Source organism: Dipodomys merriami, unplaced genomic scaffold, assembly GCF_024711535.1.
Source record: "Dipodomys merriami isolate MVZ:Mamm:240054 unplaced genomic scaffold, mDipMer1.0.p SCAF_2, whole genome shotgun sequence".
Classification (NCBI taxonomy): domain Eukaryota; kingdom Metazoa; phylum Chordata; class Mammalia; order Rodentia; family Heteromyidae; genus Dipodomys; species Dipodomys merriami.
Window position 1 is genome coordinate 88,469,449 of NW_027203381.1, and position 26,421 is coordinate 88,495,869.

At 35.7% G+C, this 26,421-nt stretch overlaps 1 protein-coding gene across 15 annotated transcripts in view; it reads left to right on the plus strand.

Annotated features, from left to right (window-relative positions):
• The window catches only part of Abi3bp (ABI family member 3 binding protein), a 188,266-nt gene that overhangs the window by 71,221 nt on the left and 90,624 nt on the right, over window positions 1-26,421 (plus strand). For 13 of the 15 annotated variants that reach the window (XM_070030358.1, XM_070030366.1, XM_070030367.1 and 10 more), the window contains exons 5-14: window positions 2,696-2,877; window positions 3,733-3,788; window positions 13,419-13,467; window positions 14,261-14,332; window positions 15,264-15,356; window positions 18,652-18,729; window positions 21,246-21,320; window positions 22,073-22,147; window positions 23,274-23,345; window positions 23,870-23,944. In XM_070030358.1, the coding sequence (XP_069886459.1) occupies window positions 2,696-2,877; window positions 3,733-3,788; window positions 13,419-13,467; window positions 14,261-14,332; window positions 15,264-15,356; window positions 18,652-18,729; window positions 21,246-21,320; window positions 22,073-22,147; window positions 23,274-23,345; window positions 23,870-23,944 (827 nt within the window). The remainder of the gene's footprint in view (window positions 1-2,695; window positions 2,878-3,732; window positions 3,789-13,418; window positions 13,468-14,260; window positions 14,333-15,263; window positions 15,357-18,651; window positions 18,730-21,245; window positions 21,321-22,072; window positions 22,148-23,273; window positions 23,346-23,869; window positions 23,945-26,421) is intronic. The other 2 variants (XM_070030365.1, XM_070030373.1) reach the window with 2 other exon arrangements.

Here is a 26,421-nt window from a genome sequence, read left to right on the forward strand (position 1 = left end):
CATGACCTAACTCTTATGTTCCAACCTCATATACCGTGTTACTAGAAAATGTTGTTACAGAAAAGTTAAATCTAATGACCAAGATTCTTGTTGCTCAGAACACTTTTTACATCAATGCCAACAATACAGAAATAGTTAACTAAGCTTCAGAACATCATTATTAGAAACATGATGCAGTTATTACACATTCTGTATCTAGAGAATTTTAACCATTTATTTGTTCAGTAAGCTAATGTAAACCAATTATGCATTTTGTCTCAGAATTTATTCTAGATGTTGGGGTTATAATAATCAACAATGACAAAAAATACTCTAAAGTAATATACTGAATGAAGGTTGCCCGCATCATCATCCATGAAACTATTGTTTAACTCAGTTTATGTAAAATCTTTGTTTAAAAATGAAAAACAGATAAAGTTCAATGATAGGTTGACACTATTTTCTTTTTTATTGTTATTGTTCTTGATAACCAGAGAGGTTACAGCTACCTGGATCATGTAATGAATAATGAGTATAATTCTTTTTTGGGGGGGGGTCCGGTCGTGGGGCCTGGGTGCTGTCCCCTCAGCTCTTCAGCTGTAGACTAGCGCTCTGTCACTTGAGCCTCAGCCCCACTTCCGGCTTTTTCTGCTTATGTGGTGCTGAGGAATCCAACCCAGGGCCTCATGCATGCAAGGCAAGCGCTCTACCACTGAGCCACCTTCCCAGCCCATGAGTCTAATTCTCTTAGAACCATGTCTCCCTTCTGTCCCACTCTCCCAGTTTTTCCCTTCGGTCCCCACCCACAAGATATCCACTTCATTTTCTACATGGTGTCTAGTATCACTGTTGTATTTATTCACCCTTGTTCCACTTTCGGGTGCCCTCTCTTACCTTCCCAAATACAAACAAACTAACAAACAAAAGGAAAAGAAAACAAAAACAGCAACAATGGCAACTAAAGATGTCTCTAATTTCCTTTTCTTGGAGCTCATTTCATAGAATATTATTTTATATCATCATCTCTACATAGAAATTGAGCCTTTGTCCATACTCCTATGCACAGCCTTCTCTGGCCTCAGTATATGAATGTCTAGAGTCCTATATAATTTATCATGTGTGTGTGTATACACACATATATGTATGTATGTATTATGTATGCATATATATTAATTATTATGGATGTTTACTTGTGGATTTATAGGCACATTCTAGTTACCACAACTGAGGGAAACGATGCAACCTATGTTTGGCTCTCATTTAATATAATTGTTGACACCATTTTTAATATCGTTTGTCTTTCTACCTGCTGGTTGGCAGCCAAAACACTATCTTTAAGTATTGTATTCTTCCACAATTTGTTATCTTTTTATAGTGCTATATATAATGATATGGTAACATTTTGTATGAATATTTTCTAATTACTATAATGGTGTGAAGTTATAGACTTTATTCTTCAACTTGCTATTTTTATTCAATATGTTGTTTGTAAACTCTGTGTATCCTGACACATGCATGCTGCATTGGGTAATTCAGTCTCTTGACTGTGCAGAGTAGTAATAGAATTTCCTTTCTTGATCACAGGAGCCTTTTTCTCCCCTCTGGTTCTGCCACAATCAGTGATAGAAGTCACTATTTGGGTATTGCTAGGCAATTAAGTGCTTGTTCTGAAGTTCAGTTTTTACATTTATAGGACTAAAAGTGATTACCACTCAGATTTTTGACAGTTAGATGAGATAATATAGGTAAACCTAGCACAGGGAAAGGTGCAAAATAATAGTGGTGGAGATGATCTTACCTTGACATTAATATCTGAATATTATGAAGCCCTAAGGAAATATACGTGATCTTGAATTTGTATTATATTTACATATTGTTTATTATACTGCTTATTGTGATATATTAGTATATTTGTATTATCTTTTCTTATTGTACCCTTAGCTTGACTATTGATGTTGTTTTTTGTAATAATAGATATATTTTACCTTTAAAAAAATCCTTAGCTGGGCACTAGGGGCTCATGCCTGTAATCCTAGCTACTCAGGAGGCTGAGATCTGAGGATTGCAGTTCAAAGCTAGCCAGAGCAGGAAAGTCCAAGAGATTCTGATCTCCAATTAACTATCAAAAAAAAAAAAAAGCTGGGAAGTAGAGCCATGGCTCAAGTGGTAGAGCGCTAGCCTTGAGCACCAAAGCTCAGGAATAGCACTCAGGCTCTGAGTTCAAGCCTAGGACCAACATAAAAAAAAAAAAGGAAAAAAGGGGGGAGAGGAAGCAATCCTTGATATATTATAAATTTTAGGTTCAACTTTTAGAAAATTGAAAAATACTACTTTCTATGAACTGTCCATGGGATGAAGGGGCCTAAATTCATGAAATTATCAAATTATGATAGTATGTATTTATAAAATGACATCTATGTTCTTATCTATATGTAAACATTTGGAAAAGTATCTAGCATATTCCAACTTTCATTTTCAAAGTAACAAGTAATAGAACTGTGGATGTGGAAATCCTGTCAATTACAGTTTTTCTAGAAGGACCTTTAACTTGCAATGAAAACCATTATTACACATTGAGTCATCTTTTCAAGTTCCCTGCGAATGTTTTGAAAAATCTGAAGAGTCAAGAATCAAATATAGTCTTCTGTGATGAATTAAGAAACTTGAAATTATATTCTGATTCTCTCTGTGTTTTAATGCATTGGTTTTTGAACAGATTGTACACAATTCGCTACAGAGAAAAGGATAAAGAAAAGAAGTGGGTTTTTCAACTCTGTCCAGCCACTGAGACAATTGTGGAAAATCTAAAGCCCAATACAGTTTATGAATTTGGAGTCAAAGACAACATGGAAGGTGGGATTTGGAGTAAGATTTTCAATCACAAGACTGTTGTTGGAAGTAAGTATGGGGAACTCTGCATTTAGTAAGCTTTTTGTAATTGTTTTCTTTTTCCTTAATTATCAAAAATTTAATTATTTTGTTAATTGTATAATATGCAATGCATTAATTTACATGTTCTAGAATTTTATGTGAAATATCACATCAAAATGATGTGTAAATAGGAAAATCCAAAGTATTTGATGTGAAAAATCCAAATGTGAAAGCGATTAGAATTTAACTCAATCTCTAAGAAAAGGTGGTTTAAAAATAGGTGACAGGCCATATTGGATATCTTTACTAATTTTCACGAATGTCACTGGCCACTGTAGTATTTTAAAAATAAACCCATGATATATGAGCAAACAAAAAATGCTCAATAATAATGCTTTAAATATTTAGAATAGGTCCACCTGTATCCCTATTCAAACAATTTTTTTTTCATTCGAATAATGAGATGTACAAAATGCTATATTGAAAAACAAACTTTACAACTTTGGCATGGGGAGTGGGGGAAGTGGGGGAGTGTAGTCATGGAGATGGGAGGGAAGGGATGGTAGGGGAAAAACAAAGGAGAAGGAAACAATGCTTGATAAGAAATATAGTTATTACCTTGCTCATGTAACCCCTCTGTATGGTATTTTCACAATAAAAAATCTTATTAAAAATGTTTAGGATAGAATCATAGGCCAGCTAAGATATAAATAAAAACCTGAGAGGACCTTGAACTTTGGAATTGATATTTGAAAGGACAGCAATTAAAACAATGTGCTGAAGTTAGAAAGCATGAGTTGTAATTGTGTTTGTGGTGATTAACTACAGTTGATTTGGAAGCAAGAAGGGTGCAAATGTTGTAATTTCCCTTGTTTTTATCAGGTAAAAACAAAGTAAATGGAAAAATCCAAAGCACCTATGACCAGGTCCACACAGTGGTATGTAATGCTTTTTTTTCAAGATTTTAAAAGATTGCATCTGAATGTTATTATTAAGTAGAGGAACAGTTTTATTCTGAGGTCCTGAAACTGAAGTAACTAGTGGTAATAGGCTTTGGGTAGAGTACATAAGAGCTTAGAACCTGTTTGCTTTTCTGGAAATTCAGATGGAACTATGATTGATTCCAACACATCTCTAACGTATTTGAAGCTTTGAGATTTTGAGTTTCAGTATAGTTATTCTAATATTTGAGTAGTCTGGTGATTTTGAGGCTGTACTTAATTCTGTCCTGTGGATTGCTTTTGAATAGAACTGAACTGATTGGTAGGTGCCCTCTGTGTGTTGCTGAAGCTCAAATCTTTGTTCTATCTATCAGTTTGTATTGGAGAGCACCAACCTTTTCAGAAATGATGAAGCAGTCATTGATTTTGTAACATGCTCAACCTCTGTTCATGGTTGTGTAACATGCCCAGCATCTATAGACTGGGGCTCTGTCTCACATCAGCGAATAACTTCCAAAAGAATCTGCTCTCAGACAGCATTTTGTCACCATGCTTTACCTACTACTGTAAGGTTAGCCATTATTATAGCCATCAATGAGTGTGTGTGCTTCACATCACATCCTGAGTTATGAAGTGGAAGACATTCTGTTACTGAGAAGGAAGGGAAGGGATTTTGAAGTGGAGATGGGGGTGGAGCGGTTATTTGGTTCCTAAACATGGGAGGTACCCAGCTTGGGAAATATTCTACAGTGAAATAAATACACAGAGTTTCTTTTCACGGGTAGAAATTTTCTCTCTTCAGGGATTGTGCATGATGTGTTTGGATGGTTATCATTTCCAGCCTAATTTATAATTCAAAGAATATGTCATTGTTCATATAAGCCAGGATGATGAAAGAAAGCAGTTCATACATTATTTGTTTCCAAAGAAAGAGGATTTGTATTTCACTCCCAGGGGTGCTGAGTATCCAAAGTTACAGGATTTGATGTGATATTTCCATACAAGTACACACTATGTACTAACTAAATCAGGCCAAGTAACATTTCTATCGCCTTATCATTATTTTGTGCTTGGGGCTTTTGGATTCATTATTTTCATCTAAACGTGTTTTATCTAGCCCTTTCTACCACCTTCTCTGCTTCCCAAACTCTAATAATTATATTAAGTATTAAAATCTACTTTATTTTTAAACCTCTATTATGTGAGAAAGCATGTAGTATTTCTCTTTCTTCATCTACTATTTTACTTAATATGATGCCTTCTGGATCCACACATTTGACTACAAACCATGGATGTCATTCTTTGAGTGGCTAATTGATGCTACACTGTGTACATAGATCCCATTTTCTTCTGCTGATGGATAATTAGGTTGATCTTATATATGAAATATTGTGAAGAGCACAGCATTAAATATGGGAATGTAGATGTGCATATAATACCATGTACAATGGGTATGCATCCAGATGCGGGCTATCTGGTTCTTATGGTAGTTCTAGTTTTAGTGTTCTGAGGAACCTTCATTTTCAATATTGGCTGTGCTAATTTACATTCTTACCATTTATGCATAATTGTTTCCTTCTTATCTTTGGACATTTAAAAGAATAGCCATCCTAAATAAAGTGTGATGATTTCCTCAATGTGGTTTGACATACATTTTCCCAATAGCTAATGAAATTTAGCCTTTATGAAATTGTTGACCCTTTAATTTTCCTCTTTTGAAAAGTACCTCATATCCTATGCTCATATTTTGCTTTCTAAATTGAATTTTTAAAGTTTCTTATATATTCTAGATATTAATCCTTTGTCAGATGAATACTTTGCAAATTCGTTCTGTAGGTTGCTGCTTGATTCTGTCGACTATTTCCTTGCACAGAAGCTTCTTAGTTTTATATAATTCTACTTTTCTATTTTTAATTTTTACTGGTGCTTTTGGAAGTCTTTCCCAGAAAATTGCACTGAAGTCTTGGAGTGTTATTCCTATATATTTTTCTAATATTACCATACTTTCAGGTCTTATATTTAGATTTCGGATCCATTTCAAGTTGCTTATCTTGTGTTTCTAATATACTTATGGAAGAACCTGTCTTTTCTTCAATGTATATTTTTAGTACCTTTGCCAAGAATAAGATGGCTTTAAGTGTACTGGGTTGTTTCTGGACACTATTTTGTTTCAGTGATTAAAAAAAGCATGAGAACATTTAATTTTTCATGATAAAGTTAAAATCATACTATATGCAATTTTGTACCTTGCTGTTTTTACCTTAGTCAAAATATAGCATAAGCATATTTCATGTCATTGAATGCTCTTCATAAATATAATTTAACTGCCGCATATTACATAATCTAAATATATTATCTACTTAATCAGTTTCTGGGTTGTAGACATTTAAGTTATTTTTAATTGTTTTAATTTATGCTGTTACAGAAGACACATACAAAAAAATCTTCACATTTCTAGTTGTTTCCTCAAAATAGAAATATCTACTATCAGTTTAGACTTTTAGCATTTTTAAGATTCCTAATATGTATGGTCAACCTTCTTTCCAGAAAGGTGTTTAACTTTTGCCAAAAATTTGTGTCTGAGTTTATCTTGCTATAATGCCCTTACTGAAATCATTATGTATTTCTTTCAGTAAGCTTTTGGCTAACATAACAGCTGACATAGTCACTTCATTTCCATTTCTCTGACTGCAGATAAAGTAATACTTTCTCACTTGTATTTTCCACTTACTGACCTTTAGTTGCAGTTCTTTGTTTATTGAGCATTGAAAATTTTAATTGAATAGTTTAACGACTTTATAGGTTAAAGGACAGTGATACTATATGATATCATCTAGAAATATTTTTCATATTTTACAAATTAATTTTGTTTGTGAGAACATTTTAAATAAGCAAGTGTTGAAATTTGCTTTCAGTTATATTTTAGAAAGCCTTTCCATCTCCAGAAAATAGATGAACATATCCTATTTCCTCTTCTTTAGTTTTAATTTTTGTAATAAATAAGCTTTATATTTTTCTAAACAACTAGTTGGCCTAGTACCATATGTGTCAATGCCTAACGCTTTTTGGCTTTTTTTTTTTTTTCTATTCCTGGACTTTGAACTCAGGATATGGGCACTGTCTCTAAGCTTTTGTGCTCAAGTCTAGCACTCTACCACTTGAGCCATGACTTCACTTCTAACTTTTATGGTAGTTAATTGGAGATCAGAATCTTACAGACTCTCCTTTCCAGGCTTACTTTGAACTGCAATTCTCAGATCTCAGCCTCCTGAGTAGCTAGGATTGCAAACACAAGCCACCAGTGCCAGGTTGTTTTTTGTTTCTTGGATCCAATTAATATCACGGAAGGTGGAATAGTGGAATACCTTTTTATCCTTTTCCAGAACAATCTCACTCATGGGTATGGTTTCCTAGGACACATATCTCCTACCGCTTGACTGTCACGTTCCATCTTTATTTTCATTTTATCTTGAATTAATGTTATTGTTATCTCCTTTGTGGTTCAAAGGAGTTACCATGTTCGATCTTCCGTGTGACTTCATGATGTCATTTTTTCCCTTCTTCTCAGCTGTTACATCCCAATAATTTTATTTATTGGGGCAGAACATTTCCTTTAGGGTGATTTACTCAGTAGGATTGGGAAAGATGGCTGACATTTTACTACAAGGGAATTTAATGTTCTTTCTCACATCATAATCAGTCATGAAGGGCTAGGGAGAATATTCCTGTGTCTGTGACACTAGGCCAGATGCTTTATCACTTCAAGCTGTGAGGCAGGACATTCCAACTTCAGCCAGTTCTGGTGAACTGCTCTTTAAAACTCTTGGTTATTTTCAGAGGAATACCCAATTCACTGAAAAGGTATTTTCAAGGAAAATACTTTCTGGATAGCAGAAAAATGTTTTATGAATTGTCAGCTATGCTCTTGGGCATCTATGAGAAGTAGGAAAGTAGTACAGGAGACATCTGGACAGACTTGACTGTCTTAGCTGACGATACAGAATTGATTCTGAAAGTTCAGTTGATACTTCAGTGTGATATGTCAGTCCTCATAAAGACTAGATGCAAACATTCACCTCCATATTCTCTGAGACGGGTCTTGGAAAGCAGTATTTCAAATGATATAAAATTAATTCCAGATGTTTTGTTTTTAAGATTTTAAGTAAAAGATAGATTGAAATATGTTTTCATTAATCTAACTAGCCTTACTTCTAAATATACTAAACAGCAAAACAGGGAATAGGAAAAATAATCTTAGGCGAAAAGTGAGTACTAGTTGGGTGGCAGTGGCTGGTGACTATGATCTGTAATAGGCATTATATAGCTATTCAGGAAGCTGAGATCTGAAAATCACCATTGAACGCCATCCTGAGCAGACAAATCTTCAGACTTATATCTCCAATTAAGTAACAGAGAGCCAGAACTGGAGATGTGGCTCAAGTGATAGAGCTTGATCTGAATTAGAGCACAATACTCTGAGTTCAAGCTTCTGCACCTGCATCAAAGAAAAAAGAAAAAAAACTCTTTGAGTACTAAGTATATTCATCTTACTTGTTTTGCTGCTTTGTATGTTATAAATCTTGTATGCAGGTATGTAATGTGTTCTGCTGGCAAGCCCCTGTACAGCTGTACCAGGCTCTTTTTTGATTGGTTAGTACCTTTTCTTTTTTGCCAGTTCTGGGGCTTGAACTCAGGGCCTGGGCACTGTCCCTAAGCATCTTTTGCTCAAGGTTAGCACTCTACCACTTGAGCCACAACTCCACTTCTGGATTTTTCTGTTTATGTAGTACTGAGGCATTGAACCCAGGGCTTCATGTATGCTAGGCAAGCAGTTATTGCTAAGCCACATTCCCAGCCCTTGGTTAGTACCTTTGATCTACTAATTGCTAAGTACTTTAAATATCACTTTCTTTTCTTTTTCACTTCCTTCCATCATTCCTTTGTCTTCTCTTTCTTTCTTTTTCTTCTTTCATTCATTTTTGTCTTCCTTTCTTCCTTCTTGTTTTCTCCTTTCTTTATTGTACTAGATATTGATTCTAAGCCATTGTTTCTGAAATATTCTCACATAGGCTAGCATCAAACTTTAGATCCTTTGTACTCTTCCTTTGGAGTAGCTGGGACTACATGCAGGAACCACCATGCCTTAATATTAGCTTGTTATATAATTAATAAAATAATAAATTAATAGTAAATTATTATTCATTTATACATTTATTATATAAAGTCCAAGTTCCAGAGGCTGGCATTTGGTAGGGGCTTTCATACATGTCATCCATGTGAGTGGTAAAAGTAGTAGTGAAAGGGTGGAGAGGGCCATATGTGGCCTTTGACCAAGACCCACTCCAGTATTGACTAACCTAATGGGTTGATCACCTCTTAAGGATCTCACTTGTCAACACTTCCACATGGAGGATTAAGTTTCTGACTCATGAGCTGTGAACTTTTGAGGGACATTCAAATCATACACCATACCAGCCCAGATTGCACATAAGCCTGCGAGACTTTGACTGCTTCACTCCCTATCAGGTCCCATACCATCTCCACCAGGGACTCCAGGACAAGGCCAAAGATATCCATAATAACAAGCCCATAGCAGCAAGGAAAGATCATGGGTGTCTTTTAAAATTCACATACACACACAAATTTGGGAGCTCAGCATGTGGCTCAAGTGGTAGAGCACTCTCCTAGCAAATTCAAGTCCCTGGATTCATTCCCCAGTATTAAAAAATAAGATAAAAGTGGGTTGTAAATAGTTTTATGCTATGATCTTAATAATGATCATGGTATTTCCCTTTCTGGTGGACGGGGGTGATAGCAGTTTTCCCTTCGTTTTTATAAGAAGACCCAGTTTGGATTCCTGAGTGGGGATTTTAAAGTCTTTGGCAGAGATACATAAGGTAGAAAATATTTTCTGATGCCCTCAGAAAAACTTACCTATTTTTTCATTGGTCCAGTCCGGGCAGATCTTTGGGTTCAGACGAGGAAATATGAAATCATAAGTTTAGGAAGAATTGCCTTATGCAGTCAGTGCTTTCCTTACTTTTGGAAGCACACATTGTGCCTATAGTCTTGTCAAGTTAACAGAACATTGGTCCGTATTCAAATAATAGCTCAGCACAGAAATTTTGTGGAATATTCTCCATTTGTTTCTGCCAAAAAATAATCTGAAATAAATCATTACAAGAAAGAAATGAAAAATGGCATCATGCCGTTTAAAGGCAATCAACACAGTAACATGTCGCCCTTTTCACTATCATGTGTGAAACGTCTCTAAAAACTTCACATTCTGTAAAACATGTACTAAGTGATAGGACTCTGAGCCAGTAGAAGATGGGTCACTTATTAGCTTTTGTTACTGTAGCCTCAAACTTAACAAAAATGGTATTGGTGCCTAGAAAGATGATGTGGCTTCTCCACAAGGAGGTTCCCTGATGATTGGAGTTTGCCATACTGGCCATTGAAAATTCTCTCACGTGTTGACCTTACAAAAGTAAAGAACAGAATGTTGGTTACTGGGGCAGAGAGGCATGGTAAGATGCTGCTCAAAGTTTTAAACAGGTGAACAACTCCTTGAGAACTATTATAAGGCAGCATGACCATAAATACTAATCATGTAGAGTTCAATTCTCAATGTCTTACCACAAATGAAGGATGGACAAGTGAGGCTATGGGTATATATTATGTATATATTGTATTAGTGATTCACTCACTCCATTTTTTTGTTGGTTGTGGGGCTTGAACTCAGGGCCTGGATGCTGACCCTGAGTTCTTTTGCTCAAGAGCAGTGTTCTACCACTTTGATCCACAACACCACTTCTGGCTTTCTGGTGATTAATTGGAGATAAGAGTCATATGGACTTTTTTGCCCAGGCTGGCTTTGAACTGTGATCCTCAGCTCTCAGCCTCCTAAGTGGCTAGGTTACAGGTGTGAGCCACTAGCTCCCGGCTCAACTCCCCTTTTCATGCTTATATCAAAACATCATATTGCACCTCATAAATGTATATAATTGTGAAAAACTTGAAAAATTTAATGTCAAAATAAATGTAAATTTGTTAAGATAAAAGGGAGATAAAATGCAATACAGTTCTGAGAAGTTATAGAGACTAGGTGCCGGCAGCACTTTGGCTGAAACAGGACAGGTAAGGGGTAGCTAGAGCCAGTGAGGGGGACCAGGTCGTCTGAATGTGCTGACGTGAAGATTCCTAGGATGAAGCTGAAAGTGAGCTTTCTTTCATTGTAATTTTATAGCTGAGAATATTTTTCTTTCATGCCAAAATACATGCTTTCACTTTGACCATGTTCTTATCTTTCCCTTGTTCAAAAATGTCTAAAATTAAATTAAAATCATCCCCTCTTCACTGATACTGGTTGTTGCAGGACAGAAATGGATGTGACAATTGAACAGGCTATAGATGAAAGTAGCTTTGCCTGATTAGAGATGGAATTCATTACTCAGGGAACTTGGCAAATACAGAAAGGTACATAAAATGAATATAAGCTTATTAAAAACTACTGTTAAAAACTTAGATGTATATTCTTCTAGGTTTTTATGTCCATACAAATTTATAAAATCAAGTTATACAGGGGCTGGGAAGGTGGCTCAGTGGTAGAGCATTTGCCTTGCAGGCATGAGGCCCTGGGTTCGATTCCTCAGCACCACATAAGCAAAAAGAAAAAAGCCGGAAGTGGTGCTGTGGCTCAAGTGGTAGAGCGCTAGCCTTGAGCTAAAGAGATGAGGGACAGCGCTTAGGCCCAGAGTTCAAGCCCCATGACCGGACCCCCCCAAAAAAAATCAAGTTATACAGTGAATGAAACTTGTGCCCTTTGTATTTATTTATATTATGAATGTTTCCATTTTAATTAATTTTGAACTATAACAAATTAAAATATTTGAACTATTGCTTTTCAAATAAAACCTGAATATAAAGTACTTTGGATTAAATAAAGCCTGTACTTTATAGATAGAGAAGTTATTTTAAATTGTGGCAATAACCACTCTTGTCCAAAAACAATTATATGTATCTTTAGTTAATTCCTTAAGGTGAATGATAAGAAAGAAATTACTATGCCATAAATACAGATATAACTCTTGAAAACTTACTCAGTAATAGTAAACTTACTTTCTGTGTGTTTTTCAAACATAAACATAAAAACTTATTTTCTGAGTATTTTTTTGTGTGTCCTTAATGCAAGAGTAAAAATAGCCAGCAGTAGGGTTGGTATTGTGATACTTTTTAACTGAGGACACAAGTGTCTCACATTCAGCTCATCCTAGAAAATCAACGGACTGGCACATGGTGTGTCTATATAGATCATGTGAATAAGTTGTACCAAGTGCTCAACACACTTCATGCATACTTCAACTCTTTCAAGCCAATGTGTAATCCTCCCATGTATAATTCCTGCTCTTCTCACCCCGTCTTCTCTTCACTCTCATCTGCTTTTGCCTGGTGCTCATGTCTGGTAATGGCTTTGCTATAAAGTCCAAGTTCAAGTCAGTCTATGACCTTAAACCTTTAGGTGGGAAGATTTCTGAGGTAATTTCAGTAAAAGGTGGCAGCATCGTGCTCTAGGCTTTCTCCTAGTAGTTCTGAGGTTCTTGTGAATACATGGAGACAGAAAGGTGGAGTACAGACTTCGAAGTGAGAAATGTCTAGGTCTGTGGTCCTTTTCAGGCAATAATAGTGCCAGAAGCTCATGGTGGTTAGAGTAGCTGGAGTTACAAGAACAGTAGTTGGGTATACTCAACTGATCTTGTCTGGTTTAAAAAACGTTTATGTCATTTAACATATTTTAGAGGGAAAATGTAAAGAAAGAACTTGGCTGTGTCCTATCTAAAATGAAATGGAAATAATTCTAACCAATCTAGAATGGTTTGTTTCCATTGCAGTTTCTAAGTAAATGGGAGTTCGTGAAATTCCTCTGTCAAATCTTGCTATTTTCAGGGCAGGGGAAATATGTAGTCTAATAAAATGGAGGCAGATGTATGTGTTAAAGATTTTTCCAGTGACTACCAAACCTAAGTCACAGGAAACCTCACTGAAGATAGAAAAGAACTACATCTAAGTCTGATTTTTTTTGTTATTAACATTAATTTTATTTTGTTTTTTGGTCAGTTGTGGGGCTTGAACTCTGAGCAGGGGCACTGCGCCTCAGCGCTTCAGCTCAAGGTCAGCGCTCTACCACTTGAGCTACAGCGACACTTTCAGTTTTTTGGTAGTTAATTTGTAGATAAGAGTCTCATGGATTTTCCTGCCTGGACTGGCTTTGAGCTGTGATCCTCAGATCTCAGCCTCCTGAGTAGCTAGGATTACAGGTGTGAGCCACCAGCACCCGGCATTAACATTAATTCTAAAAACTTGTTTCTAGCCAGGTGTTGTGGCTTATGTCATCCTAGCCACTCAGGAAGTTAGGATCTGAGGATAGTGGTTTGAAGCCAGCAGGGACTCTTATTTCCAGTAAACTATTTTTTTTAAAGCTGGACATAGAGCTGTGGTTCAAGCACTACCCTTGAATAAAAGAAGCTCTGGGACAGCTCCTATACCCTAAGTTCAAGCCCTAGGACCAGCACACACACACACACACAAAAACAGAAACAAAAACTTATTTTCTTTCTCTCTTTTCAGCCAGCATATGTCCCAAGGAAGCTCATCCCAATAACAATCATCAAGCAAGGTAATTAATCTGCTCTGTACAAGTCAGAACTATTTTTAACTAAGATAATTAAATATGGTGCATATTTTTTCAATTGTTAAAAATTATTTCCAGAGAAAATCTGAACCAACTATTTTAGTTTAGTAAATTAGATGTTAATAGATTGTTTGGGCTTATGTACCAATATGCAAAAACATGAACAAATGATAGTGGTTGGACAAATCTGGACAAAGCAACCATAACAGTATTAATTAAAAAAAACCTAGTTTGGGGGTTGAGAGGGATGGTAGAGAATGAAGAAAATTTTCAAGTGATTAAATTGGCTCCACTATTTATAGGAGGTTTCTAATTGGAAGAGACACAGCCTTAAAATTGTTCTTCATTTTAAGTAAATACAATGTCCTAAGTGTGTCCTTAAAGCAGGACCAATTAGTTATGAGAATCATCTAAAGATTCTTTACTTCAAGAATGTATGCTTCCTAAGCTTTTCTTATCACTTAGTCTTTGGCACAGTTTGTGCTAGCTCTTATTGACTTGGGAAAGGATAGGCAGCAGACAGCAGGGATGGGAAGGAAATTTCCCACTAAAAAAGAATGGAATACTTTATGATAGACCAGCCTTCTGTTACCTAATAGAAAAGGTACTACGGTAGTAAGTAGCTTCTAATCCCTCCCTTGCCTCGGTCGCCAGCCCTCGGAGTTGATTTCTATTAGTTGATAAACTCAGATGAAGCCATCTCCCAGGTCAGAGGCTTCCTATCACCAGCTTCTTCCTATTCTTCTTACAGCACTATTGTCCTTTTGTGTCTCAACAGTGATTCAGAACGTTACCCACAAGGCTTCAACTAAATCCCCAGATAAGACTCCTTTTGGAGGAACAATTCTAGGTGAGTGCATCAATCTTGAAATCTATGTCTAGAATAGGTAAGTAAACTACTCTTTTGATAGTAGGGCCCTGATAGAGCTGTGACCGGTTGAGTAGGTCTGCCAAATTAATTTCAGTTCATTTTCTTTCACTGCTTAGACATTCTGGCATGTCTATGCCAGGATGATAGTCAAGACCCTATTTTTAACCTGGCATTTTAAGGAGATTGATCTAGTTCAGTGGAATGATGGCACTCATCCTATCTATCCATAGGGTTCTTAAGGGTCATATTGACAGCTCAGGGTCATGTTGACCCTCAGTTCAGTAAGCTGAGTGACAGTAGCTCACACTTCTAATCCTAGCTACTTCGGAGGCTGAGATCTGAGGATCATGATTCAAAGCCAACCTGGGAAGTTAAGTCCAAGATATTGTTATCTCCAATTAAACACAAAAAAGCTAGAAGTAAAGTTGTGGCTAAAGTGGTAGAATATTAGCCTTGAGCACAAAAGCTCAAGGACAGTGCCCGGGCTTTGAGTTCAAGTCCCAGGATCAGTACATCGGAGTGCATGCGGGTATGTGGACACACACACACACACACACACACACACACACACACACACACACACACACACACACACATCACTGTGATTGAAAATGATGTTCTCTCTTTACCACATTTTAAACTATATATTGATGTTTACTAAGGTCTGTTTTAAAACTATACTTCTTAAGCACTGATTTTACAATTTTTTGTTTATGAACTAAAAGAGAATTTCATTAGTTTGGTTCTAAATATGAAGACTACTTTACTGCAAAAGGTATTACAACATTTTAAAATTTGGGTCCTAATTGGCTAAAACAAATACTTGCTAAATTTCATAATCTAGTGTCAGATGATCTGAACTTTTATTTTATTTCACAATACACTTTCTTCTCCCTTTACTTCCTTGTAGTCCACCTTATTATTCCAGGTCTGAATGAAACCACTGTAAAACTGCCTACATCTATAATGTTGGAGATTTCAGATGCCCTAAAGGCACAATTAGGTAAGTATCAAAGGTCTACAGTTGGACTTTTCAGTTACTGAGTATGAGCACTACTATGCTTAGACTATCCAAGCAGTCTTGCAATCTTGTAAATGAATTAGAGATACTCATCCAGATCACATGAGCAGTGAAATTGCTATCTTATATTTAGATAAAATATAAATATATGTATGTGTTCAAAAATGGAAGAACACTTAATCATAGATAGGATTTTAGAAAAAATTCCAAACTTACACACCACTTAGAAAAACTTGAAAAATATTTGCTAATATTTCTGATTCTGTATATTCCTTGAATTTTTTGTAATAAAATACTCATACATCATAAAAACCTGCAAGAAGTCAGATTGACTTTGGATTTCCTTTTCTTAATTTGTCCATTAGACTCGACCACTTGTTTCTCAGCTATAACATTCTGTGACCTAACTCTGCCTTGTGTAAATGTGATGCTACCCACAAACTTCCAAATTAAATTCCCTCCATGGAACAGAATTTGGAAGAGCCAAAACTTGGGACTTTGTACTTAACCCTTCTCTCTACAGAGACTGTATTCTTAGCATGTGCTAAGAGGAGAAAATAAAGGTGCTAATTAGCCTCTTCTTCATTTGATCCTTAATATGATCATTAAAAGTACAAAAGACAATTTGTGAAGCAGACTAACAATGATTAGAATAGTTCCCCAGATCAGTGATATGAAGGTGTCAGTTCTGAACTAAAGACAAGTTGTTTCATTACTTAGTTTTGTTTTAAATTTCTTATTTAAATTTTATTTTATTGTTAAGATGCCATACCATTACTTAGTTTTGAGTAATGTTCTCAGAGAATTTTCTTTGCCAAGTTTTAATGTGCTACCTTAAGACAAATTATTTAACTTGTGAGTATTACTGGATTTTGTTTAGTGTTGTTTTTGTTTTTCTGGTAAGACTCATTCAAATGCCACAGTTCAATGTCATAATAATAAAGAAAAACTATGTGCAAATAACAAGAAATACAAGAAGAAAATACCTTTCGAACTTAGATTTCTAGTGAAATACCAATTGTAAACTTAACACATAGAAAATCTCTTATTTGCTGGAGGGATTGATCTACTTGGTATATTTGCAAATGCAGGAAATCTAAGAAAAATCTCATCCATCAAGTTCCTCATCTTAACACACTATGTTTCAAAAAGAAGCAATATTAATAAAATTGGGAGGAGGTAATAAGGATGTAGCTCAGTGGTAAAGTATTTGCCCATGGAACAAAACTCTCTCTACGAGCTATTTTGAAATATCAAATTAATCACTGACATTGTTGCTGGGTTTTATAATTTCTTTCTTTATGTGGTTTGGATATTAAATCCCTATCAGAAACACGATTTTCAAATATTTTCTCCTAGTCTGTAAGCCACTTTTCATTTTGTTGAGCCGAAATGCTATTTTTTTCCAAATAAAAAGAGCATGGGCATAAACAGCTTTTATACTACCAAGGGAGAAATAAACTTTCCTGAAGCTAATTATTACAGCAATTCAGAAAAGTCGTATTTCTTCAGGGAGTAAATTCTAAAAATAACATCCCATTCTACCAGTGCACAACATGGGACATCAAGAGATGTAATAGCTTTTGTTCTAAGAACATATGGTGTGAATAATGAGAGAAATAAACAAGAATGCTAGTACTACACACACACACACACACACACACACACACACACACACACACACACGCATGCACGCACACACATCTCTGGGTTATCTCTGAGGGATGTACAAAGGTTTTGCCAAAGCCAACACTTGGCCTGCCAAAACTTAAGACTCTGCTGGCAAAAAATATGGAAGAATAATAATGGAAGATAAGAAATTTCATAAGGTTTAGGACTTATTTCAATGACATTTTACTTTTCTGGTGTCATTATTGTCGTTGGGCATATTGCAGTAGAATGCTTGTAGACATTTAATATCAAGTGTCCTTCACTTAAATATCTTTCCATCTCTTACTTTCTCAATAACTCTCTGTCTTTAAATTCATTAGAAGTAAGTGAATATTTTGTACCTATATTACATGGAACCAAGAAAAATGGCTTTTCCGAGAGTGATATTGCCTACAAAATTTGCATGTTCAAAAAAACTTTCATAAACTAGACTAATTCTCAGAGGGCAATGACTCTGTCCCCCAATGTCTGGAGATATTTCTGGCTATCACAACTATTGAGATACTATTGGAATCTAATGGGTAGAAGCAAGAAATGCCACCAAATCTCCTTTAAGTAAACAGGACAGGATCTTCCCCACCTATAATCTCCACCTCTGCCCCCAACCAAAATGCTAACTAGTCTCAAGTGTCAATAATGCCAAAGTTCACAGATCCATAACCTATATAGCCTATATATATTTTAAATCCTATCTGATTAATTAATCAGCTTTAGGTGGCATGAATTTTTTTCATGCTGTTCAACTGTTTCAAAATAGTACAAGCAGGTCACTTGACTGAGATTGCTAAATAACTGACTGGAATGAATCCCAAGAACATTCTAAAATTGGGGACTAATTAGCCACTGGGAAATTCTAGTTTAGCCATAATCTTTTTTTGAGAAAGAGCTCCTACCTTGTAAAGAAGTAGATTTCCCAGATATTTGCATTAAGAGGGGAAAACAGATTGTATTCTTTTTTCTCTTTTTATATTTAATACAAAGAGGTTTCAATTTAACATGTCAGTTGTGAGTACAATGTTTCTTGATCTTATTCTAGTTTTTGCATTGAATTTCTACACCGAATGAAAGAGCAGATTAAAATTAACATATGGCTCAAGTAAAATTTAACTGTTTTTGCCATAAAGTGTTCCAAATACTTTGTTTTTTTCTATGTGTGTTATTTGTGTTTCTTTAAAGTTTCAGTGTTTTAATCTCTTAAAATTTTTAACATGTATAATGAAAATTTTCATTTACTAGTATTTTAGATAGTAGAAGTACTTGAATATAACATTCACAGGAACTTTAAAAGTATAAATTATGAATTCTAGAAACTCTGAATGAGAATGACAAAAGTTAGCCAAGTACTGAGCTGTAATTTTCATTTTCATTCCTATGTCAGTTTAGATCTTAAAGAATTAGCCAGGGAAAATAAGAAGGAATTTTGAAGTTTATCTTTTCTTCTTCTTCTTAGTCCCTGGTAGAAATGCACAGTAAAATTGACTTGCTGGCTGAAAGGGATATATGTAGAGTAACTAAAAAATAATTTATAACTTGATTTTATTTTGCATGAAGTATTGTTGTTTACTGTGCTATGAAGAAGTGAGGTAAATTTTTTTCTTTGTTTTAGCTAAAAATGAAACATTGGCATTACCTGCTGAATCTAAAACACCAGAGGTTGAAAAAATCCTAACACAGCCCATAACAGGTAAGGAGATCCCTATCTTTACACTGAGAAAACTATTACTGTTTTCGTTTTTTCATACAGGGAATCACTGACAAGCTTATATATTTTCAGCGATTGTCAGTTAGAACCTTGATTTAGTCATAAGTATAAAACAAAATGAGATCCTAGGTCTTTAATGTTTAGGGAAAAATGAAGACAAAAAGTGAATAATGGAATTATATAGCTGATATGTAATATGAAAGCTATATTTTCCAGTCCAGGGTCCAGGTGAAAGTTGTTATATAAACACTGAAATAGTTTTACCCCAAAACGTAATAATAGTTTTTTTTTAAGTATTGGTGCTTTCCTTTTAAATGAAGACCTGGGACCATTTTTTTACTACCCATTTAGAAAAATACTTACTCTTTCCTCAATTCTTAGTTTGATAGTTATGAAAATATCCTGAATTTTTAAAGAAACAAATGCCTTTACAAGATAAACAACCTTAGCATACAAAATGCTAACAGTCCAGTAAAAATTTCTTTACAGAGTCAATGTTGTAAACATTGTTCCCATCCTTTATCCCTGGAACTAACAAACTTTCCATGTTTCTTCTCTGAATGAACTACCCCATTTGACCACAAGGGAGACATTAATCTCTGAAGTACAGAGTTTTTGCCAGAGTGATAACACCTTATCCAGAACTTGATGAAACAAACATTTGGCAAGAAATCTCCCAATTAAGCAAAGGAACTCTCATCCGAAGTGAATCTTTTAATCTGCAAAATTGCCATAATTTGACATACTCATGCTATTTCCTCTATATTAAATGTTTCAACTTGTAACTGGTCCAGAGAAGATAGAGCTGATAGGGTAATAAAATAGCTTCAAGAAACAAATGGAAGTACACTATTTCTTTCTTTCTTTCTTTTTTGGTCCAGTCGTGGGGCCTGAACTCTGGGCCTGGGCACTATCCCTCAGCTCTTCAGCTCAAGGCTAGTGCTCTACCACTTGAGCCATAGCACCACTTCCGGATTTTTTTTTCTGCTTATGTGGTGCTGAGGAATGGAATCCAAGGCTTCATGCATGCAAGGCAAGCGCTCTACCACTGAGCCACCTTCCCAGCCCTGAAGTAGACTATTTCTGATAGAGAAAGAGATATGGTCCTGTTTGAAGAGAAACGTGCCTTCATTTCCTTGGTCACAGGACAAAGTTAGAAGCTACTCAAACTTTGGGAATAATCCATCTGAGTGCAATTTTTAGGTGCTTTTTTCATTTTGGATTCATTGTACTTAGTTTTAAAATCCCCAGCATGATCCAGTGGGTAACTCTAAGTTCTTGTCTGCCTCAAAAATTCTACCCATTTCCCGTCACACTTTATTTTTTGGCACTGCATCTGAAGAGAAGCCACAGATTTCTTAAATTGTTTTTTTTTTTTTTTTTGGCTAAACTTCAGAACTTTCCATTTCAGAAATAGTCAACTACCACAACTTATTATTCAGTATTCTGTCCATTTTATGTGCTTACCTTGCAAAATTCCAGGATTTTCAAGCTCGTGATTCCTTCCAGATCTCAATAACTACAAGTTCTTATTTCACCAATGTTATTTACCTGAAGTCTCCATTGCTTTTGATCTTAGCAGTATGGGACCACCCAGTGGCTAAGCATTTGAAACCTGAGATAATTTCAACCCAATTCCAAGCTTTGCTGACTGAGTACAGTTTGAGAGAAACTTAATAGCATAATAGTTTCTAAGTGAACCACTAACTCTAAGTCTTTTTTTTTTTTTCTCTCATTTGTTCTTTTGGTTTTTCTTTTTGTTTTCTTTTCTTTTTTCTTCTTTTTTTTTTTTTGGTCGGTCATGAGACTTGAACTCTGGGCCTGGGTCTGGGTTCTGTCCCTGAGCTCTTCAGCTCAAGGCTAACGCTCTACTACTTGAGCCACAGAGCCAATTCCTGTTTTCTGGTTGTTAATTGGAGATAAGAGTCTCATGCACTTTCCTGCCTGGGCTGGTTTTGAACTGCCATACTAGATCTCATCCTCTTGAGTAACTAGGATTACAGGTATGAGCCATCAGTGCCTAGCATACAATTCTCAACTTATAATTTCTAACTTATATTCTAGATATAACATATTTAATATTATAATTTAAAATAACTCATGGACTTTCCTGCCTGGGTTTGAGCCATGATTCTCAGGTCTCAGGCTAATGAGTAGCTAAGATTACATGTGTGAGCCACCAGCACTGGCTTGCTCATTTGTTCTTTATTTAACAATTATTATGTGCTATGTATTCTAGGCTTTGCACTAAGCCCTATAGATAAAGAAAAAGAAAGATAAATAATAAGAGACAGTGATAAGCACGTGAATGGAAAACAGGAGGAGTGTCAGCCTGGAATCTAGGTCAAGACAGAGAGACTACCATTAGGAACTTGAAAAGACATAGGCTGTATAAGTATCAGTTACTAATTCTAAAGATGGACGAAATATGTTTTATGGTCTTTGTTGTTCATCATTTTATTTTAGTTCATAAAGTTACCATTCGTTTTACCTTTCAGTAACTCCTGGAACAGTTCCAAGAAGCACTAAACCCACTGTGTCTAGTGCATTCGACATTTTGGAAACAACGCTAGGTAATTCTACACCCTTTTTCTATCTTTTCAAAAAAAAGGAATGACAAAAATAACCTCCCAGCATCCATTAAAGAAAAGACTCACCTCAATTCTTCAATCTGGCTCTTGTTCCCTTCTACCTTTCCATGTTTCTTCCTTTCCACACCTTTGGGGAAGTAACTTTCCTATTTCTTGGACCAATTCCATTGGAAGAGTTAACAAAAATGCCTTGATCTTGTTGAGTTAGGTGCCTGGCATTTAGATATGAACTGCATGCATTTTCTACCTGTCTTTTGTTGGACAGACAGAATTGTTGCCTTTCAACCACCAGAGCATGGAAGGTGGGAAGAACTTGGAAATCTTGACTCTGGGCTCTTTGATCAAATGGGCTTTTGAAGGTTCTTATGTGTCCTAAATATGCGAAGAATCCCCCAAAGCATCATACATTTATTTATACAAAGTTCTCATTACTCATGTTTGCTGCTATTTTACCTCGAAGAAACTAACTTGCCATTGCAGTTTCTTCTCATTCCCTGAAGACAAGGAGTAGTATAATTTTTGTTCTGCACTGTGGTGCTAGTTTTCTGAAAGTATATTCAATTTGGAACAGCTCTGTAACTTTCCCAGGGAAAGCCAATTCTTTTCCATGAAAGGCCTCAACTGCTCATTGCCCATGAGTCTCTGTTATAAAGCATGTTGTGCATGGTCATGGGTAAACCACAATGTCAAATCCCAAGTTAGGGTGCTGCTAATCTCATTCTTCTTTTTTGTAGTTCTCAGTGAAAGGACCCAGGAAGCATCGCAAACAATTCTAATACCTAGGTTTGAATTGCCACTGAGCACTTTAGGTACAAATTATTGAACTCTGCAGCTTTATTATTGCTTGAAATTTTTATGCATGAGCTAATTCATTCATTTTTTTGCCTCACAAGAAAAATGGGACAAATGTCTTACACAATAAGGAGTTCTCCATTACCAAGCCCTCAAGGGTGATTTTAAAAATCATTGTAATCTAGGCTCCGGATTTTAAAAATCATAGTAATCTAGGCTCCAAAGGAGGCTCTCACTAACAAATCTATTGGCATTTTTGTAAAAACATAATATTGTCATGTTTTAATACTGTTCTTGAGTCTTTCTATTTATAATCATTATGTCACAAAACAAATTTATATTTCCTTTCAATGTTTTTTACTCAATTGTTTCTCTTCTCAGAGGAGACATTGATAATACTTTTGCAGGCTCCTTAGAGTTCTTAGTATTTCTATACGTGAAACATCTTAAGAACTTTATATAAAAGCCATGTAATGACCAACACTCAACTTCTGAAAGGTATTGGATGGATATTTTGTAGATCAAGTGTGCTTGGTATTAGGTTTGAATTTAAATGAAATGTAATCACATACATTAATATGCCTGAGAAAATCAAGAAACTAATTCAATAAGAGTAAAGAGAAGAGCCCAAATACTTCAGATTCAGTGAGTTGATAATGAAAAATTGAAAAAGAAATTTTAAGTCTGGCATAGTAACTGACAATGGTAATCCCAGCATTTGGGACTCAGAAACAGAACTGTGCACTCAAAGCCAGCCTAGTTTACATAGCAAGGTCCAGTGTCAACAAAGAAGCATATATGTTCATATGTATATAAACAACTATAGTAGATAGACACAAAAACATGTGCATGTAAACACATATATGTCTGTATATATGTACACACATACATGTATAATATAAACATGTAAATATATATACACGTATATACAATGATATACATACACATACATACATATGCATGCATATACAGAGAGAGAGACTGCACGGAAACACAGAAGAAAAACTGATAAAGATTTCTTAGTTGATATCAAATAGTTTCCTTTGTAGGTTTGTTGCTGTTTTTTCTACCTTAGATTTTAAAATCCTTTACTCTCTGTTACTTGAACCCCAGGTCATAGCTATCCTGTATGTTTTGTTACAGCTCCAAAAAGGCTTCCAGAATTTCCTGAGGCAAAAACATCCTACCCTTTTGAGAAACCTGGGGGTACCTTGGGTAATAAAAGTATATTTGATGTTACAAACTTGAATGATGGGGTGAGGTGTAATTCGGTGGTAGATTGCTTGTCTGATATTTGTAAGAACCTGAATTTGATCCCTAGTCCTTACTCAGACATGCAATAGTAATAATGTTATCATAATAGTGATGATAATAATAATAATAATCGTGTGAATGGTAATGGCTTGCTTCTGTACAATACACTTACTAGGTTCTAGCTCTGAAATCCTCAATAAATTCATGAGTTCTGTTAACTAGGGCAAATAATAAGTGGTTGATTTCACTAAAAAGAAAAATAAATACTTGATTGGATTTCTTATTAAAGTAAAAAAGTCATAACTCAGTAATTTCACATAACCCAGTTGTTTAGTTCTCTCAATATATTATGACTTTTGATAGAATATGTATGAGCTATTTCTTGCAGTCTTCTGGTAGCCATTTAACTCTATCTGCAATCCATTTCTCTCCTTTATTTCTTCTTAAAAGTTTTTTTCAGCAAGTTCCATTTCTTTTCAATATAGCTTCAAGTGAAAAGCCATGGGTGGCGCCTACGGCTAAGCCATCTGAAGATGCCAAGGTTGCGCGGCCTCCAACTGGTAATTGCATTCTACTTACAAGTGAAATCGTAAAAAGCTTTTGGTTATCTTCCATCTCTTAGCTTTTGGATTATAACAAAGAGGACACAGAGTTCTATTGGGTTTCTCTTGAACAGCACCTACATTGTAGTTTCTGTGGTTATTCCAGAGCAAACTGACTGTGAAACTGCGAATCATAGGTCATGAGTTATTTAAAAAGAATTGGTACTGAGACACACATTGGGATATAGTGAAAGCATAGTGTGGAGTGAAGATTGCAGTTACAAATAGGCAAAAATGGGAAATACCAATAAAGGAAAGGTTTGTTTTACCCTTATTTTTACAAAAGCCACATTGGGGTCTTACCCTGCTGGTATGAGGACAGTTGCTAATGCAAAAAGTTGTAGATTCCTTATTCAACTGCCCTCTTCCCTGCAAGAGCAACCACGGGTTGCTTTGGGACTTGTCATGGGCTGCAAGAGTTTTAGCAACAAGTTTAGTTAAGAGTTGTTTGTAAACGAGCATTAGTACCTAGAATTTCCTAGGGTGCTTTTGTGACATTGTATTTGTTTATCTGTGCTATTTGTAAGGTTGGCATAACCTGGAAGCTTGCTATCTGGCAATAACCCAGGTGAATTATATGAGCAGAAGGAACACTTTTCTCACCCTGTTTTGAAATATTTCACATGGCTGTTAAGAATCATCAGCTGGGTCAATAATAGGATAGTAGGACTCTAATCAATATGAATAACTTTTTAAAAGACATAAAGATAGCATCCAGTAGGTGATTATGTATCTCTTGCTTATATTAATGTGCTATACATACATCTATGCTCTAAAGTAAGTATTTGGTAACATCTTCCTAATGTAAGTTAAATTTAAAACTAAAAGGAAAGTTGCACATATTTGTGATTCTGAGAGTTGTTATATTCGTATAAGAATTTCATTTATTTTGGTCTTGAATTTTAAAAATAGATTTGGTGTGATTTTGTATATGTTCAAAGATTCTATCTGTTAGTTTTTACATGAGTGATTATTATTTTCCATTTACTCAGATAGCTTTCTGTTACAATTATTGTCAGAAATAAGAAAAATGGTGGCAGGCACTAGTGGTTTTCTTGCCTGTAATTCTAGTTCATCAGAAAGCAGAGATCAAGAGAACTGTGATTTGAAACCAGACTGGGCAAAAATAATCTGTGAGATTCCATCTCTAATTAATCAGCAAGATGCTGGACTGGACAGGTGGCTCAAGGGGTGGAGTTCCAAACATGAAGCAATAAAGTTGAGAGACAGAGGAGTTTGAGCCCAGTTACTGGCTCAGAAATAGATAGATAGATAGATACATACATACATACATACATACAGACAGACAGACAGACAGACAGACAGACAGACAGACAGACAGATACACACACACATACATACATACATACATACATACATACATACATACATACATACATACATAAATGGAAGGAAAGGGATAAAGGTAGTGCCTGAATAATGGCCCACAAAATCATGAGGCCCCGATTTTAATTATTGTATCCTTTGAAGAAACAATATGGCAAACTAAGCATATCTTGCTTTTCTAATCATAATACAATGTTTGTTATCACAAGATTTACTTTTTGATTGGTGGTACTGGGATTTGAACTCAGGTCCTTGCATTATACTTTATAAGTTAAGCCATGTTCCAAGCCCTTTTTGCTCTTATTATCCTTTGGATAGAGTCTCCCTTTTGCCTGTCCGCCCAAGACCATGATCCTTTCATGTACACTTCCAGCTGTGATGACAGGTACATACCATCATACCTCACTTTTTTGGGGGACAGGGGGCTCAGTCATGGGGCCTGAACTCTGGGCCTGGGCACTGTCCCTCAGCTCTTCAGCTCAAGGCTAGCACTCTACCATTTGAGCCACAGCGCCACTTCCAGATTTTTTCTTTTTGCTTATGTGATGCTGAGGAATCAAACCCAGGGTCTCATGCATGCGAGGCAAATGCTCTACCACTGAGCCACCTTCCCAGCCCTCACTTTTTTATTAGTTGATGTGGAATCTCATAAACATTTTGCCTAGGTTGGCCTCAAACCACAAGCCTTCCTCTTTCAGCTAGGATTACAGATGTGTGCCACCATGCCATAAACAAGCATATTTACTACTCAAAGTCTACCAGAATACATGTGTGATTGAATAGAATTAGGATCATTTAATTATTACAGTGGAGAGGACAGGCTGTGAGGAGCTGTATGTTAAAGAGAACTTACTAAAAGATTTTTGTCTCATGTTAAATTATTGACAGAAGGATCAAAGGAAGTAGTTTTGAACTATATAATCAGGAAGTAAGAGAGAATCTGTGAATGTATCCATGATTTTTTTTTGTCAGTCATGGAGTTTAACTCGGCCTGAGTGCTGTCCCTGAACCTCTTTGTGCCACAGCACCATTTCCAGTTTTCTGGTGATTAATTGGAGATAAGATTCTCCTGGACTTTCCTGACTAGT